Below are 16262 nucleotides of genomic sequence, written 5' to 3' on the forward strand. Positions count from 1 at the left end.
TCTCCTGAGAGGCAGAGTTCCATGTGATCAGTGCCACCTTGCTATCCAGGGTGTTTGGCTAAGACTATTGCTTAGCTGATGAAGAGCCACAGGATGTATGTCAGCTACACCTCAATAAAAAAATAAGTCATCGCCACAGGGGAAAGAAAAGCTGCAGGACTGATTCAGATTAATAAAAGTAGGACTCTGCCCTGTCTTATAGTTGATTTATTTATTTATTTTTTTGGCCTCCTGGCTTGGGGGATCTTAGTTCCCTGACCAGGGATTCTACCTGGGCCCTCTGCAGTGTAAGTGCAGAATCCTAACCACTGGATCACCAGGGAATTCCAGATATTTTCAATTTTTAAAGATGGCTAACTAGGAGTTATGACCCCAATTTGTGTTATTTTTATTGCAGCCTACCACTAAAATATATTTCAGCCACTGATGGGACGGGAAAGAATCTGCCTGCAATGCAGGAGACCAGGGTTCAGTCCCTGGGTTGGGAATACCCTCTGGAGAAGAGAATGGCTACCCACTCCAATATTCTTACCTGGAGAATTCCATGGACAGAGGAGCCTGGCAGGCTAGAGTCCATGAGGGTTCACAAAGGTTCGGACACGACTAAGCTACTAACACTTTCACACTTTTACTTTCAAATGCTCATGTGTGTAAATAAAATGGAAACCCTTGCAATAGGAAGAATACTGAATATTGCTTTGGTGGCATCAGTGGCTGAAATATATTTTAGTGGTAGACTGCAATAAAAATAACACAAATTGGGGTCATAACTCCTAGTTAGCCATCTTTAAAAATTGAAAATATCTGGAATTCCCTGGCGATCCAGTGGTTAGGATTCTGCACTTACACTGCAGAGGGCCCAGGTAGAATCCCTGGTCAGGGAACTAAGATCCCCCAAGCCAGGAGGCCAAAAAAATAAATAAATAAATCATCTGTAAGACAGGGCAGAGTCCTACTTTTATTAATCTGAATCAGTCCTGCAGCTTTTCTTTCCCTTGTGGCGATGACTTATTTTTTTATTGAGGTGTAGCTGACATACATCCTGTGGCTCTTCATCAGCTAAGCAATAGTCTTAGCCAAACTCCTCTGTAACATTCTGAGGAGGAAGGCAGAAGGATCACACACACAATTTTCAGAGCTCAAAGAAACCTTGGAGATCATCCAGGGCAACTCCTTACTTTACACCCGAGGACAAAGGCCCACAGAGCTTCAACAACTATCCCGAGACATACGTCCTCGCCTGGCCTGGAGCCAAGGTTTCCCAGTTCTCTCCGGGAAGTACTATTTTTGCTTAACGTTTCTGTATGATTCCTGGATGACGCAGATTGGCTTCTTAAGCAGTGTCTTCACTTTATTTTCTGTGCCTTATTCAAAACACGTAGGCCTGTCACCCTCCAGAAGCAGCTGCTCAGAGCAGGCTCGGCTCCGCGTGCTGTGTGCTCACAGCAGCTCGTGTGCTCCTGAGGACACGGGGAGGATGAGGCGGCTGGACTTGTGTGCCTGCCTCTCTGGAGGTGGCATTCGTCCCATTTGTCTCCAGCCCCAAGAGGAAGAAGAAAATGAATGGTTGCCAGCCTTCCAGTGTTTCTGCTACCAGTGTGGACTTGGTCAGGCTGGTCGCATCTCTTTTTATTACTTGGAGGTTCCCGGCATCCACTCTTTCATGTCGGTACCCTCTGGCTCTTGCTTCCACCTCCCTTCCCTTTCTTTTCTCAGCCTCCTGTGTTTCCTTATTAAAGTCTTGTCTTACTGCCTTGTTAGAGGGCTTTAGAACCAGGCCACATAAAGCTTACTACTCAAAATACATGTTTTTCTATAATCATAGAAAAATTTGAAAATGTAGTCAAAGGTATACCCTTTAAAAGGAGAACTAAATTTAGGTGGTTAAAAAACATAACCCCCATACATAAAGTAGATAAGCAAGAAGGATATACTTTGTAGCACAAGGAACCATATTCAATATTTTGTGATAACCTGCAATGGAAAATAATCTGAAAAATATATATGTGTCTGAGTCACTTTGCTGTACACCTGAAACTAACACAATATTGTAATTCAACTATACTTCAATTATTTTAAAAAAAGAAAGAACTCCCCAAAGTATAGAAAACGGTGGAACACTGCCTAGCTCAGTTTGCAGGACTAGCATAACCCTGCTGTAAAAATGGGCAAGAAGAATTCAAGTAGAGAAAAACCGGAGTCAAACTCACCTATGAATGTAGATGTAAAGTTTTAAAGTAAAATGTTACCAAATCACATCAAATATTTGTAAAACAAATTTAATGAAAGACCAGTAAAGTAGATATCCCAGGCATGCAAAGATGGTTAATATTAAAAAAGCTTAACTGTTTGATTCGTACATTAATGAAACAAAGGTGAAAGACCATAATCATCTCAATAGACACAGAAGAACCATCTGGTTACCAGTATTTTTTGGTGACAGTCCATAGCAATCTGGGCTTCTTCAGTGGCCCAATAATAAAGAATCTACCTGCCAGTGCAGGGAGACGCAGGTTCGATCCCTGGGTTGAAAAGAGAATTCCATGTACAAAGGAGTCTGGTGGGCTACAGTCCATAGGGTCACAAAGAATTGGACACGACTGAGCACACACACTTTGCAATCTAGAATACAAGGAGACATTGGAACTTTATAGCCACTCCAGTTATCTGGAAACATTGTATACAATAGAGAATTGTTAGAAGTTGTCCCATCAAAGTCAAGTTCAAGACAGCAAGAGCCATTCTGTTTTTCCACATCATGCTGGAAACATTGGCAAAGATACAGTAAGACAGGAAGTTACAAATATTGGAAAGGAGACCAGACTATCTTTTGTGGGTGATGGGATTTGCTTAGAAAAAGCCAGAGAATCACTGGATAAAACATTTGAACTTTTATAAGGAGTTAAGCAAGGGGACCGGATCACAGGATCAGTAACTTTTTTATAAAATCAGTAGTAACTGTTTAGAAAATGGAAATGATTAATCTCGTTTTGTTTTTACAGTTACCCTGAGGACAATTTTAGCTCCATTTTACAGATGTGAAAACTGGAGTTAGAGGTCACCTTGTCCAAAATCAGACAACTTACAATTAGCAGAGAACTGATTCAAATCTAGCCTGCCTGGATTGAGACCATGATATTTAGCATTATGACATTCCCTTGCGTTTCTGTTGTTCGGTGCTTCATATTAGGTTCCAGGCCTCTTAATTGGGCATCTCTTTAATAGCAGGCATTGACAGTGAGCTGGAGTCAGACCCAGAGGCAAGGCTTTCTGGCAGCACACACGAAGGTAACAGTGGTTGTGCTCACGCTTTCATGTCGCACGGGACCTCCCACAAGTAGGCGGCACCCCATGGCAGTGCCTGGCCTTGTTCACAGTGGGTGACATCAAAGGCCGTCTCTGACTGCTCTCTCTGACTCAGGAAGCCTGCACCGAAGCCAACCCACTAAGCAGTCTGAGGTCCCCAAGCACAGAGGACCTCTGCTTTTGTTCTTCTTGAGCTCACACCTACAGCACTTCAGAGATTTCCCCCGCCCCACCAGGAAGGCGACTTGAAAACGGCAGCCAGTATTTCCAGGTTGAAGGTGAAGCTCTCGGATTAGTAGGTGGGTGGGTGTCATAAGCTTGTGCGCACAAGTGGCAGGCATGTTCTAGAATCTTGCTTGTTGAGGTGCATTTGTGCACAGTCCAATGGCTGCTTTCTTCCACAAGCAGAGAACAGGGGCATTCGTCCAGAGGTGCGTGTGATGAAAGGTTTTTCCTCTTGCCTCTTCTTGGAAATACCCTGATAGTACATTCCTTTTGCTGGTAGACACTTGCCTCTTGACAAGATTTATCTGATATCACAGATATGGAATAAGCCTCAGCTTCCGATGGAGCCTCTTCTGCATGCTTTAGCCCAGAGCAGTCGGGGAGGGAGGCAGTGAACTGATAGCCCGCCTCAGTCTTCTTGCCTCCTTGCTCCTCTGTAGAGATTTGTCATCAGATTAGGAGATGTCGAAAGACCTTTCTCAGTCTCACGTTCTCTGAATTGTCAGAAAATGGCCCAGGAAACTTTGCACTTGACTCTGCGATGGGAAAAGGCTGGTGCAGGCTGGGGAGGAAGGCTGGGAGCATCAGAAGGGGGCGTCTGATTGGCTGAGGATGACTAGGAGGTACCGGGTGTGCCTCATTTCTCAGAATGATTTTTCCATACGTTGTTAATCTGGACACAGGTCACAGAAAACAGGGTGGATTGGCATAAACAGATGACTAACACAGAGCTGACTGTGATGTGTGAACTGGGTTTCTGAGAACTAAACGCCAAGTGCATATTACAGTGTTTAATGCCGAGGTAGCTTCTAACCTAAGATGTGACTGTCACATGGGTATTAGATAAGAGTTTAACCCTTGGATTTGAATCATACAGAAAGGCCCTTATCTACTCATTCAGAAAGTATTTACTGAGATCTCTAGAAACCTTTGTATTCTGAGACACCACCCCTTACCACCTGGGTCTGTATAAAGTGGGGCACATCGTCTTACTTGGAAGAGTTGTACTTGTGTTAATCTCATCAAGATGAGCCCAGAACAGGTGGCTCTCCTGGGCTTGATAAGCCGCAGCGTGCTACACTGAGATCCCACTGGGCTTGGCAGATGGGGGCCGCATTTCAGTCCCACTGTGCCAGTGGTTGCTTGCCACAGTTGGCAGGATCCCGAATTTCTTCAGGTGTCTGTGTTCCTGTGTATGACGTGGAGACGATCTTTTACCTGCAGTGGTGTATTCACGTGTAGCCAGTGCCTGGCACATCATAAGCCTTCACACAGTATGAGACTGTGAAGGGTTGTATGCTTTGTTGTACTGTCAACTTGCAACCACTCATGTGTTAAAGAGAGCGGCAGTACCTCCAGAGACGTCAGGAAAGATGGTGGGTGAGAGCTAGAGGACGGACCTGAGTTTGAAAGGAAGTAAAAATTCTGTGTGTCTTGGCTTGGTCTCTTTCCGCTCCTGGGATTTGAGGGGTAAGTAGCAACTCTTTCCTATCAGGGCCCTGAACCAATTGAGAAAAAAAGTGAAGAGACCCTTTATTACTGATGATGTGAGTCCCAGCTTACATCTGCAGGAAGTGGACATCCCAGGACTGGACCCTGAGATCAGACAGACCTGCCCTACCAGGCACGCGTGCGCTGGGTCTCCATACCCTCCCCACAGTGGGTGGGCCGTCAACCTTCCAAGTAGACCACACAGTCCCAAGAAAGGTTGCCAGCACATCCTATTTGCCAGTTGGGTGGCTCCCAAGAGGCAGAGGAGAGAGGTAGCAGGCTCTGAACACCCTGTTCCACTCTACCTGCTGTGGAGAGGAGTGAAAGGGACAAGAGAGAGGCCAGGAGTGTGGTGCAGGTGGAAGGCTGCCACAGAGAAGGAATCAGCAGTAACAAAAAAGAAAGTGCACCCAACGGATGAACCCAGTGCATTCTGGGTTAAATTACCAAAGGGAATTGGCTCCTCTCTTTGGGACATCCTAGGGTGGATCAGGATTCAGGCTTGGCTGGATCGGGAAGCTCAAGTGGTATCTGTGGGATCCTTCTTCCCTTGGTTTTTTTGCTTCACTCCATCCTCAGATTCTTTCCCTGCACCTTCACCAGGATTCTAGACTACAGGACCCTTAGCTCTTAAGGAGATAGAGTCAAGCATCTTCTCTGACCTGGCCATCAGAAATCTCTCTGGATTGCCTCAGGGAGAAGTGTGTGTCCATATCTGAATTAGCCACTAGATTGTGGGATTGGAAACAGGCATCACCCCCACATCACACAAACCAAACAATTAAAAATCCAGGAGGGTTGGGTTTCCAAAAGGATGCTGCACATGTCCACCAAGCTTTAAAAATTAACATCAGTTGTGCTGCATAGTGGAAATACGGGTGTCTTTTCTTTTTTGGCCACACCGTACAGCATGTGGGATCTTAGTTCCCCAACCAGGGATCGAACCCACACCCTCTGCAGTGAAAGCACAGAATCTTAACCACCGAACCACCAGAGAAGTCCCTGAGTGTCTTTTCTTTTTCCTGAATACTTGTACTCCTATTTTCCTGAGCATTTATTACTTTATAAGTGAACGTAGTGGAGGGGTGGAGGGTAACTCTTATAAGTCTTATTTGTCTTAACCTTGCCTTGCCCTGGAAAGGATCGATGACACTAACAAAAAACAGTAAAATAAAAGGATATAAATAAGCATATGGGGTAAGGGGGATATAAGAATGAGAAGCAACAACTAAGGAGTTTCTAGATATTTACCAGAAATAGGACACTTCGATATCAAGGAAAATCTTTTCATTTGTGAAAAAAAAATAAATAAAAGGAGAAGAAGGGTCCATTACTCTAAGGAAGTAGAAGGTGAAGTGAGGATAGGATTCAGAGGGGCCCTGGTTTTCAAGGCAACTGCTAGCTGCATTTGACAAAGCCTTTTATGAGCATGTGGCTGCTGGGCCCCAAGGTTGTGGAAAGTGACCATCACACCTGGGATCACCTGGGGGTGTGAAGCACCCGAGGTGTTCTGAGAGACCAGGGGGCCCGTGCTCTGCCCACAGCCACAGTCTATTCTGATATCTGATCACCTTCCTAGGAGGCTTCTAGTCACCTCTACTGGGGAAACGGCTCTGTTCTCACCCTCCAGAGACAGTGACCCTCAGGCTTGCCTCCACGCCAAAGATTACAAAATTTCTTCCTGGAAAGCCAGTACCCATGATACCCCTGAGGTATCCTTATCTCCTGAGACTTTCCCAGGCTGGGCTTAACCCCACAAAGAAACATATGGGTTTGATTTTTTGCTTGTTTGCATTTCCTCTGCTTGCCCAAGGACCTTACAACCAGGGCCACAAACGAGTGACCATTCTTGATCAAACTGGAATGCACCCGCGAGTGGCCTGGTGTGGTGAGCCCTGCCCCAAAGCCGGTCGCTGCTCCCACAGTTGAGAAAACAAACCCAGCTTTCCAGGGGCTGGTAGCTGGGTTTCTCTGCCTGTCGTGTTTAGACAACCAGGCCCTTCAGGGGTCCTCCTGCCTCCCACAGCCAGGATAAACTTAAGATTTCGGGAAGTCCAGCGAGACGCCACAAGTGGGGGTAGACGGTGTGTTAGTTTTTTGGGGGACTTGGTTTTTGTTTTGTTTTTAATTAACTCATGGTTACCTCCTTCTACACAGACAGCTACAGACAGTTCTTCTAATTCGTCTCAGAAGAGGGAACAACCTACTCGCACAATCTCCTCCCCCACATCCTGTGAGCACCGGAAGGTTTATACCCTGGGTCACCTCCACGACCCATACCCCACGGACCACTATCACCTCGAGCAGGTGAGCGGGGATCCTGTTCCTTGGAGGTCACAGGGGTGACCTCACAATCTGAAACAGCTGCCTTGCCCTCCAGCCGCATGCCCTAGCCTAGGCCTACTCTGTTCCCCCACCCCATATTGGAGGTGGTACAGGCAACTCACCCTCACTCAAGAGTTTTCTGTGTGCCAGGCACCTTGCCAAACCCTTCATGTGATTTATCTCCTTTAATCCTCACAAATTACCCATAAGCAGATCTTCTGCATCCCCAGTTGATAGATGAGGAGGCTGAGGCTTAGGAAGAAGGTCCCTAGTGGAATAAGATTTAGATGGCAGACTCTGCTCACCCAGGATGCTACCCTGCCTCCTGCATTCCTCTGTCCAAAGGGTGTGAAAGCACAGAACCATGATTGGTACCACAGAACACTGTATGTTTGGACCAAAGGCCTGGCATCATGGGCTCCAGGCCCCGGCTTCCTTGGGGAGCTGTAGCTGGAATTTAGTAATACAACAAATATTTACCCAGTGGCTGTTTTTTGGAGCAAGTTCGCAAACTGGGGGGCGTGGACTGGTGCCCATGTGGGTGATGTGGCCACCAGTCTGCTTTGAAAAGAGAAAAAGCACGAGGCACTGAGGTTTTATAACATAAAGCTAGATTTATATGACTCTTTTTTTCAAAATTGTTTTATTGGGTGTGTGCTTCCTAATACTTTGGCATGAAAATGTTCTTTTTAAAATCACAGTATGGTAGCAATAGATGGGAATTGACTTTTTGCCTCTCTTTCGAAATAAATTAATAGCAAAGACTGTGTCAGCTCCCAAAATTTGTTTTGAAATATTGCAGGATTGTATTTTTTCCAAAGTTGGGGAAACTCTGACATCAAGAATCTGGCAGGAATTAGGACAAAGCCTGTGAGACGTGGCCCTTGCCCTCAAGGAGCTCACAGTCTGGTGGGAAGTGATGGGTAAATTTAATTAGTGTGTGCTAAATTCTAGGATAATATTATAATGACAGTATTGGCAACAGTTATCATGTGCATCCTGTGTGACAGAGCCTGTGCTTACACCATATAGATGCTTTCTCTTTGTTCTCACAATAGCCCTATGCAGTTTGACCATTACGGAAGTGAAGTCCGAGGCTTAGCAACTTGCTAATAAATTCTATAGTCTGAATTCCAGTCAAAGCCATGCTTCTCATTCCTTAAAAAGCCTTCATGCTCAAAGGGCTTCTAAGGTGGGAAATCTCATTGTCTGCCACAACTGGGATACCCCGTGCAAGGCAGGCTTACCTGGATCCACTCAATAACTGTATTCAGCATCTGCTACTCTGGACAAGGCACTGATGTGAATTATAAGAGGACAACCACAGGGATAACAGTTTCATCCTAAGGGAGAATGCAGGTTAGGTTTGAAGTCTAGACAGCATGGCCCTGGGTCCAGCCATCCCAGGTTCAGATTCCACTCTGCCACTCACCACCTGGGAGATCCTGGCAGGATTTAAACACCATTGGCCTCTGGAACTTGTACTCTTACCCTCTGTGTATTTGAGCATTTTATCTCCCCAACCAGATTACAAGGTACCTGTGAGCCTTCATAGTCCCTGGTCTCCACTTTTGCTTTTTTGAACATGACCCACAGTGAGACACACATTCTGTATCATGGACTAGTATGCACTTGTTAAGTACACACAAATGTACTTACCTCCTAATGGTCAGTGCACTCCAGAGTTCTTCTGCTTCTCTGGAAAAAGAGAAGTCTAAAGAGAGGATGGCCTACAAAAACAGGTGAAACTAATCTAAGCTGTTAGAAATCATGATGCCAGTCACTGGTCACCTTAGTGGGGGGAGGTCACAGAAGGGAGATAAGGATATTCTAGGGACATCTCAGGTCTGCTTTTGATCTGGGCATGTTCAACTTCTGGAATTTCAAACTTTATTCTCACAGTGTGTATACCTCCCCACATCTATGGCAAAACTGCAACAGAAAGGGGGGAAATGCCAGTCAACCCATTCACATGACTTCCTGACCCAGGAAGGGATTGAGACTCACAATTTGAAATACATCTTTGACCCACAAGCTGTTAAGTACAGGATAGGTCCGTTTCTTCAAGAAATGCCCTTTGCCAAGGTGAAGGATGCATTATTTGAAGATTGGTTTGTTTAGCTGCTGCGATAAAGTAACGTCTCCTTTTTCCGGGGGCAGCCGATGCCAAGGCCCTACCGCCAGGTGAGCTTCCCGGACGACGACGAGGAGATCGTGCGCATCAACCCCCGGGAGAAGATCTGGATGACCGGCTACGAGGATTACCGGCACGCCCCGGTGAGGGGCAAATACCTGGACCCCACGGAGGACGCGGACTCCTACGTGCGCTTCGCCAAGGGCGAGGTGCCCAAGCACGACTACAACTACCCCTACATGGACTCGTCAGACTTTGGCCTCGGCGAAGACCCCAAAGGGCGTGGGGGCAGCGTGATCAAGACCCAGCCCTCCCGGGGCAAGTCCCGGAGGCGGAAAGAGGACGGGGAGCGCTCCCGGTGTGAGTACTGCCGGGACATGTTCAACCACGAGGAGAACCGGAGGGGCCACTGTCAGGACGCCCCCGACTCCGTGAGAACTTGCATCCGCCGGGTGAGCTGTATGTGGTGCGCAGACAGCATGCTCTATCACTGTATGTCGGACCCCGAGGGGGACTATACAGACCCGTGCTCGTGCGATACCAGCGACGAGAAGTTTTGCCTCCGGTGGATGGCTCTTATTGCCTTGTCTTTCTTGGCCCCCTGTATGTGCTGTTACCTGCCCCTGCGAGCCTGCTACCACTGCGGAGTGATGTGCAGGTGCTGCGGGGGGAAGCACAAAGCGGCCGTGTGACTCGGTTTCCCTCCCGACCCCCTCCGGTCCACAGCCCCAAGGGGACTCGTCTTCTACATCCTCTCATCTCTCCCGCCGCTCCCGGGTACCCAAGGCGCCTTTCCAGCCTGGGGAGCCTGCCTGGAGGACTCTGCACCCCCGCCACCCACTCTGCATCGGCTGCACCCAGGCACGCGCGCACAGTGTTCTAAGGAAAGGACCCTCTGCCTAGATGCTCCTGTATTATTAACAATCTGTAATCAAGCTAACTATCTCATCCAGGTGTTGATTTCATGTCCTTCCTGCCCACCTCGTCCAGTTTCAAGGCGCCTGCAGCAGGAACTGCTGATTTTTTTGGTGGGTTTTGTCGTTTTTTTTCCAAGAGCTCCAAAGGCCATCTTCCTCTTGGTTCTAGCTTGCCTGTTGCTAACGAGCTTGCTTCCTCAGGTTCCTGTGGTAATGGATTGTCATAATGGTGAAACCCTACCAGATGTATCTTTGAACCTGCAGTCAGTTACTATATATAGGAGGTGAGCTAGTTAACAAAATTCTACCACAAAGCGAGATCGCTTTAACGTTTCTAAAGCCAAACTTCCCATGTAAGCTGCGGTTTCTGTCTAGAGCCCATCATATTGTCTCTCTCAACCACCACCCCCAAAATCTGTCAGTTACTCACTGATGCAAAACATTCACTCCTAAAATGACTGAGAATTGAGCCTTAACTTCAGATTAACTTGTGAGAATCAGGAAAATCCTTTAAACTGCATTGTATCCTCTCAGACCAGGGCTAGAAAGGGGATTTCAGGTTTCTCTGAGCCTCCCCAGTGACCCTAAAGTAGATCTTTTTAAAATTAATGTCACCACCACTTGTAAAAATTTAGCAATACCAGAAGAAAATGCTAATGAGGTAAGAAATTTTGCTCATTGTTTTGCAAACCAAATAGTCTCTTTCAAACAAACCGGTGTTCTACCAAACATGGTCTGGTTAAGAAACACCAAGGCTGTGGTAAGTAAAACTTTAAAGGAGCTTTCTTTCCCCCCAGTGGCTATTTTCTATTAACTGGGGGAGATTTTAAATGTCATCAATTTGAAGAGTGGTGGGTTGCATTCTGTTCATGGGTTTGTCGTTTTGTTTTCATCTTGGACTCAATTTCACGTCACCAAATTCTTCGTTTATACTTGGGAAAAAACAAGGCCATATATAAAAAACCCTTCCAATGCCTAAGTGTCTTTCCCCTGCAACCCCAAACTCAGACTTGCCACTTTGAGTGCACAGATGGTTAGTTCAGCAGTCTGGGTCCGCCTGTCGCCTTGCCACGTAGGAGGCTTCTAATTAGCTGGAAAAGAGTATTTTTCTAATATATTGCAAGGAATAGCCAAATCTTTCTGCAGAAAGGGAAAAAAAAGTGACGAGTGGTTACCTATACCTAGCATTGTACAATCAGAACACCGTGGGGAGCATAGGGGACAGGCTTGTCTGCGCCAGCTGTTCTTCCCGCCATGATCTTCCTGTGGTTGTTGCCAGCTGAGCACACAGCCTCATTCCTCTCTCCCCACTCCCCGGCCCCTCAACCATCCCTTCTCTGTTGCACAGAGGACATCAGTCTCCAAGGAAAGGGACTTTTTTCCCAGTCTGCCAATCATATTGGGAAAGTGCTGGCTACGCTTACCTTCCCGGGAATGTTCTCAGCTTACCTGAGAGTGCTTTGCATTTCTTCCTCAGATTATCCATGTAAATACCCAGTGTGCTTATGAGTTTGTTTGATAGGTATTTTTGTTTGTTGGAGTGACTGGTTTGGGTCTTCCGGTCTGGGAAGGGAGCAGAGATCTATTATTCTGGTGGTGCAAGACAAGAACCACTTCCCAGCCTGGAGAACATCTAGAAAGCCTTCAGCCAGCCTCCAGATGCTGTTGCGAGACCATCTTCTCCCCCACCTCAACCCCCATCCTGAGGCATCTCCTCAGGGTCTTTCTCAAGGTCTCCTCTCTACAAAGCACAACACTAATGTATGTTCTGTTAGTCCTCAGTTCAAGTGTCCCTATTTATTTCAGTAAGAACACACCTATTCCAGCCGCTTCTTGTTTGCCATGTCTGTCTAGCCATCATCTATCTTCCTTCACCCCTTGTCCTTTTCCACCCCTTTGAAGAGTTAATGCTAGTGAATCTTAGGCCGCGTATCCTTTTTGGTTTGTGAAGAAGGCAGCGGTTAAGGGCACAAGGACAGCTGTGGGGACATTTTATGTAAATACGTCTCTCTAATTGCCACACTGCAGCCACAGTGTGTAGTATTTTCCCAGTCAGCTTTGCCATACTTAACGTCAGTCATCTGAGAGAAATTATTCAGATTTTATTTTTGTATCTGTGGTAACAAAACATTAACCAAAAGATTTTCTGTTTGGAAGCTTCCCCTGACCCCCCTGCCCCCAACTATGAAGCTATTTGCTCACATTAACAAATTAAAAGTGCCTGAAGCATAATTCATTCTTTACCTGTATACTAAAAACCCCGTTGTATTGATTTTTTTATAATAAGCCTTTTTACCTCTGTGTAAAAAAATATATATACAAGTGTATGATGTACATTTTAGTTCTTAACTTTTTTTTATGGTTTCTAATATGTATGACCAATGTAGCCATTGCTTTAAAATGTACCATGTAAATATAAACACATCCTATCAGATCGCTGGCTTTGGGCTGTTTGGCTGGCTAGAGACAGGGTGGTGTTTGAATCTCTGCGGACGTGGGAGCTCTCGCACACAGGATGGGAAGGGGCTTCCTTTGGAGAAGGATGTGTGGACACCGGTCTGTTTTTGTGAGGCCCTTCCCGCCTCTGGTTATGTCATATTCCCCAGGGGAGACAGCAGCTCCTCGGGCTCGGATGCCTCAAGTGAAAAGAATGCTGTATGTCACCACCCGGGGAACACCCCCTCTTCCTCGCTTGGCTTCCCCCACACGCGTGCTCCTCAGAGGGAACAGCTGTACTTCCTCTGAGTTGTTTTCAACTGGTTCCTGCTGAACCTTTAGAGTGTGTATGCGTGTGTGTGTGTGAAGTTTGGAACACAGTTTCTCACAGAACTCAATTGCTAAAACTACAAGATCCTTAGTCTCCTCAGAGTGGTTCGATTTTAGTGATATTTGGCCCACTTTCAGTTCCAAATGGGCTCTTTGGATGCTCAAACGTTACATGCAGTGACAACCCCTTGGAGGAAATGAAGTGTGGGGTCTTTTAAGGGTCACGGAAGAACGTTTCAGCTTCTTCTCTGGAAAGCCAAGTAGGGGCCTTAAAAAGAGATGTGTAGAGGGGTCCCTTCATCCTAGTTTCAACTCTTCCTAAAAGGGGTGACATTTCCAAACTGCTGGCAAAGATGAAAAGCAACAGGAGATGCTGGAAATTAGAAAGTGAGGGGAGAGAAAGAAGCCATGAAGATTGGTAATTAAGAGATCATTAGAGAACTTCATGAGAGTTCGTACATAAACTAGGAGGCACACAAACCAGACTATAGGGGGTGAAGAGTCAACATAAAGGACATGTAAACATGGACGTCAAATGTAAAACATGTTTTCAAGAAGTTTGATGGTAAAGAATAGTGGGAATGCTCTGACGGACAAGAAGAAAAATAATATCTGCTGAGACAATATGTATACATTTACTCATAACAATCTGAATAAATTGCTCTGATTTAAAAAGAGAACTTGGAAGACACATCCAGAGGGGGCCCAAGATCACCTGGCCCTCATGCCACCCCCCAAGGCATGTCCCTCCCGGCATCTCTGTTTGGAGCTGAGGAATGGAGGTTTAGAAAAGGTAAGTAACTGGGACTTCCCTGGCGGTCCAGTGGTTAAGACTCTGTGCTCCCAAAGCAGGGGGCATGGGTTTGATCCCTGGTTGGGGAACTAAGATCCTACGTGTCCCACAGTGCAGCTGAGAAAAAATAGCTGTTTTCTTTAAAAAAAGAAAAAAAAAAGGGTAAGGAACTAAAGTAACGTGCAGTCATAAGAAGCAGTGACCCAACCAGGTTGGTTGACTGACTGCAGAGCCCAGGTCCTTGCCCTGGGCTCTACTCACCCCCTCCCCATTTGTGGGCTTAAAAAGTGGGCACCAGGCAAGAGCCTTGCCTACTCCTCCCTGTTTCTGGGGGCCCATCAGGCTGCTACAGGATTAGTTTGGTGCCCTACATGCTCAGCCAGGAGCTGGGCACACTTTATCCACCATCTCCCTCAACCCTCTATGGAATAGCGTTTCTACTTCACAGGTGAGGATGTGGGGACAGAGAAACCCTGTGAACCTGGTCACTGGACAGTCTTTCTGCCATTACTAGCCATTAACTTTTGGGCAAGTGATATCACCCTTCTGAGCCTTGGCCTCCACAGGTGTAGCAAGTGAGATAATACACATCCAAAGCATGTCGTGAGACTCAGCGATTACAGTTCACCTGTCATTACAGTGCAGCATACAGAAGGTGCCCCTGTATGCTGGGCATACAGGGTACTCCTTCCTTCCTCAGCTTCTCTATTCTGGAACTCTATGAAACCCCAAGAACTGGAGAGGACACCATCTTTTGAAGCACAGGAGGCTGAAGCCATTATGGAATTTTGTGAGTATTTAGACCTACAAAATATGTGTGCTGAGATTTCCTTTTCTTAACCTCTCTGCAATAGTAAACTAGGTTTCGATTCCTTGCTGGCCCTCCCAGACCCCTTCACAGCCCTCGTGATGGCTGCAGAAGGGCTCTGAGCTGGCTGATTGCTCAGGATCCAGAGCACACAACTTGCCTTTCCGATCTGCCTCCTGAACCCCCGACCCTTTCCGTGGCATTTGGGGTGTGAGTCAGTGGCCTCATCTTCTGGGCCTCTGTTTCTCCTACTGCTCTCCCATTGCTAGTTACCACTCACTCTTCATGGTAGGCACCCCCCAGAAAATCAGATCTTCCCAGGGGAGAGAATGTTGTTGAAGAATTCTGATGCCCAGGGACTAGAGGTGGTTTGTTATTTGAGCACAGCTTTCGAGCAGGCTGTCACAGTACATCCTTGTGAAAGAGTGGCCAGAGCTTATAAAAGTGTGCAACTGCCTGCAGGCGTTCTGACTGCAGGCCCATTGGGCTTTCTGATTTGTGGGGTTAGCTGGTTAGAAATATCACACTTTGTGTGCATGTGTTGGTCAGTCAGTCGTGTCCCGACTCTTTGCAACCCCATGGACTGCAGCCCACCAGGCTCCTCTATCTGTGGAATTCTGCAGGCAAGAATACTGGAGTGGGTTCCCATTCCCTTCTCCAGGGAACCTCCCCAACTCAAGAGTTCAAACCCAGATTTCCTGCATTGCAGGTGATCCTTTACTGTCTGAGCCACCTCTTCAGGCGCAAACCAGATGGGTGGATTGAAAGGAGAGGACCCTGGTGACATCTTACACCACCAGATACCAGGTGATCTTGCAAATCAGGGCCCTGCCATGTCCTCAGCTAAAGAAGCCACTAGTGTTAGCAGTTCCTTCCAGGCAAGCTGACCCCTTCAAGGGCAGCGTTAGAACCAGGGTGCAGGTGGGATTGGAGGGTGGAGAGTAGGTGACAGTCTCTGTAAATTTATTAAGAGGAATCAAGCCAGTTATGTGACAGTCACGCTTCATATGCTTTTCTTCCCACTATGTCTTATCTCTTTATTCCCCCTAGTTTTGGGGGAGGGCTCTGATTATTATAAAAGTAATTAATACGGTTATAAAAATGTCATAGACCACAGAAGTATAAAAATGGGCATCTTCTGTGGGCCTGTTCATGTCATCTTCCCTCTCTGTGTATCTCTGTGTCCAAATTTCCCCCTGTTTATAAGGGTATCGAGGCTTCCCAGGTGGTGCTAGTGGTAAAGAACACACCTGCCAATGCAGGAAATTTAAGAGATGCAGGTTCAATCCCTGGATTGGGAAGATCCCCTGGAAGAAGGCATGGCAATCCACTCCAGTAGTCTTGCCTGGAGAATCCCATAGACAGATGAGCCTGGTGCGCTACAGTCCATAGGGTCACAAAGAGTCAGATACAACTAAAGTGACATAGCACGCGTGCACGTCTAAGGGTATCAGCCATAATGGATTACGATCCGCTCTGTGGCCTAATTTTAACTTG

At 46.7% G+C, this 16262-nt stretch overlaps 1 protein-coding gene, 1 long non-coding RNA gene and 1 other non-coding gene across 5 annotated transcripts in view; 1 reads left to right on the forward strand and 2 right to left on the reverse strand.

The window, feature by feature from the left end:
* SPRED2 (sprouty related EVH1 domain containing 2) overlaps positions 1–12832 on the forward strand; it is a 122107-nt gene extending 109275 nt beyond the window's left edge. For all 3 annotated transcript variants that reach the window (XM_061155179.1, XM_061155178.1, XM_061155180.1), the window contains 2 exons: positions 7180–7329; positions 9508–12832. In XM_061155179.1, coding sequence (XP_061011162.1) covers positions 7180–7329; positions 9508–10173 — 816 coding nt within the window. In that variant the 3' untranslated portion in view covers positions 10174–12832. The remainder of the gene's footprint in view (positions 1–7179; positions 7330–9507) is intronic.
* Positions 251–323, reverse strand: TRNAV-UAC (transfer RNA valine (anticodon UAC)). Its single transcript has one exon. It is a non-coding gene; the product is annotated as a tRNA-Val (tRNA).
* On the reverse strand, positions 3591–9501 carry LOC133064738 (uncharacterized). The gene is made up of 3 exons (XR_009694700.1): positions 9007–9501; positions 8595–8690; positions 3591–4204 (listed from the first exon to the last, which is right to left on the reverse strand). It is a non-coding gene; the product is annotated as an uncharacterized LOC133064738 (long non-coding RNA).
* Positions 12833–16262: the final 3430 nt, after the last annotated feature.

This window comes from Dama dama, chromosome 11, assembly GCF_033118175.1.
Source record: "Dama dama isolate Ldn47 chromosome 11, ASM3311817v1, whole genome shotgun sequence".
NCBI lineage: Eukaryota > Metazoa > Chordata > Mammalia > Artiodactyla > Cervidae > Dama > Dama dama.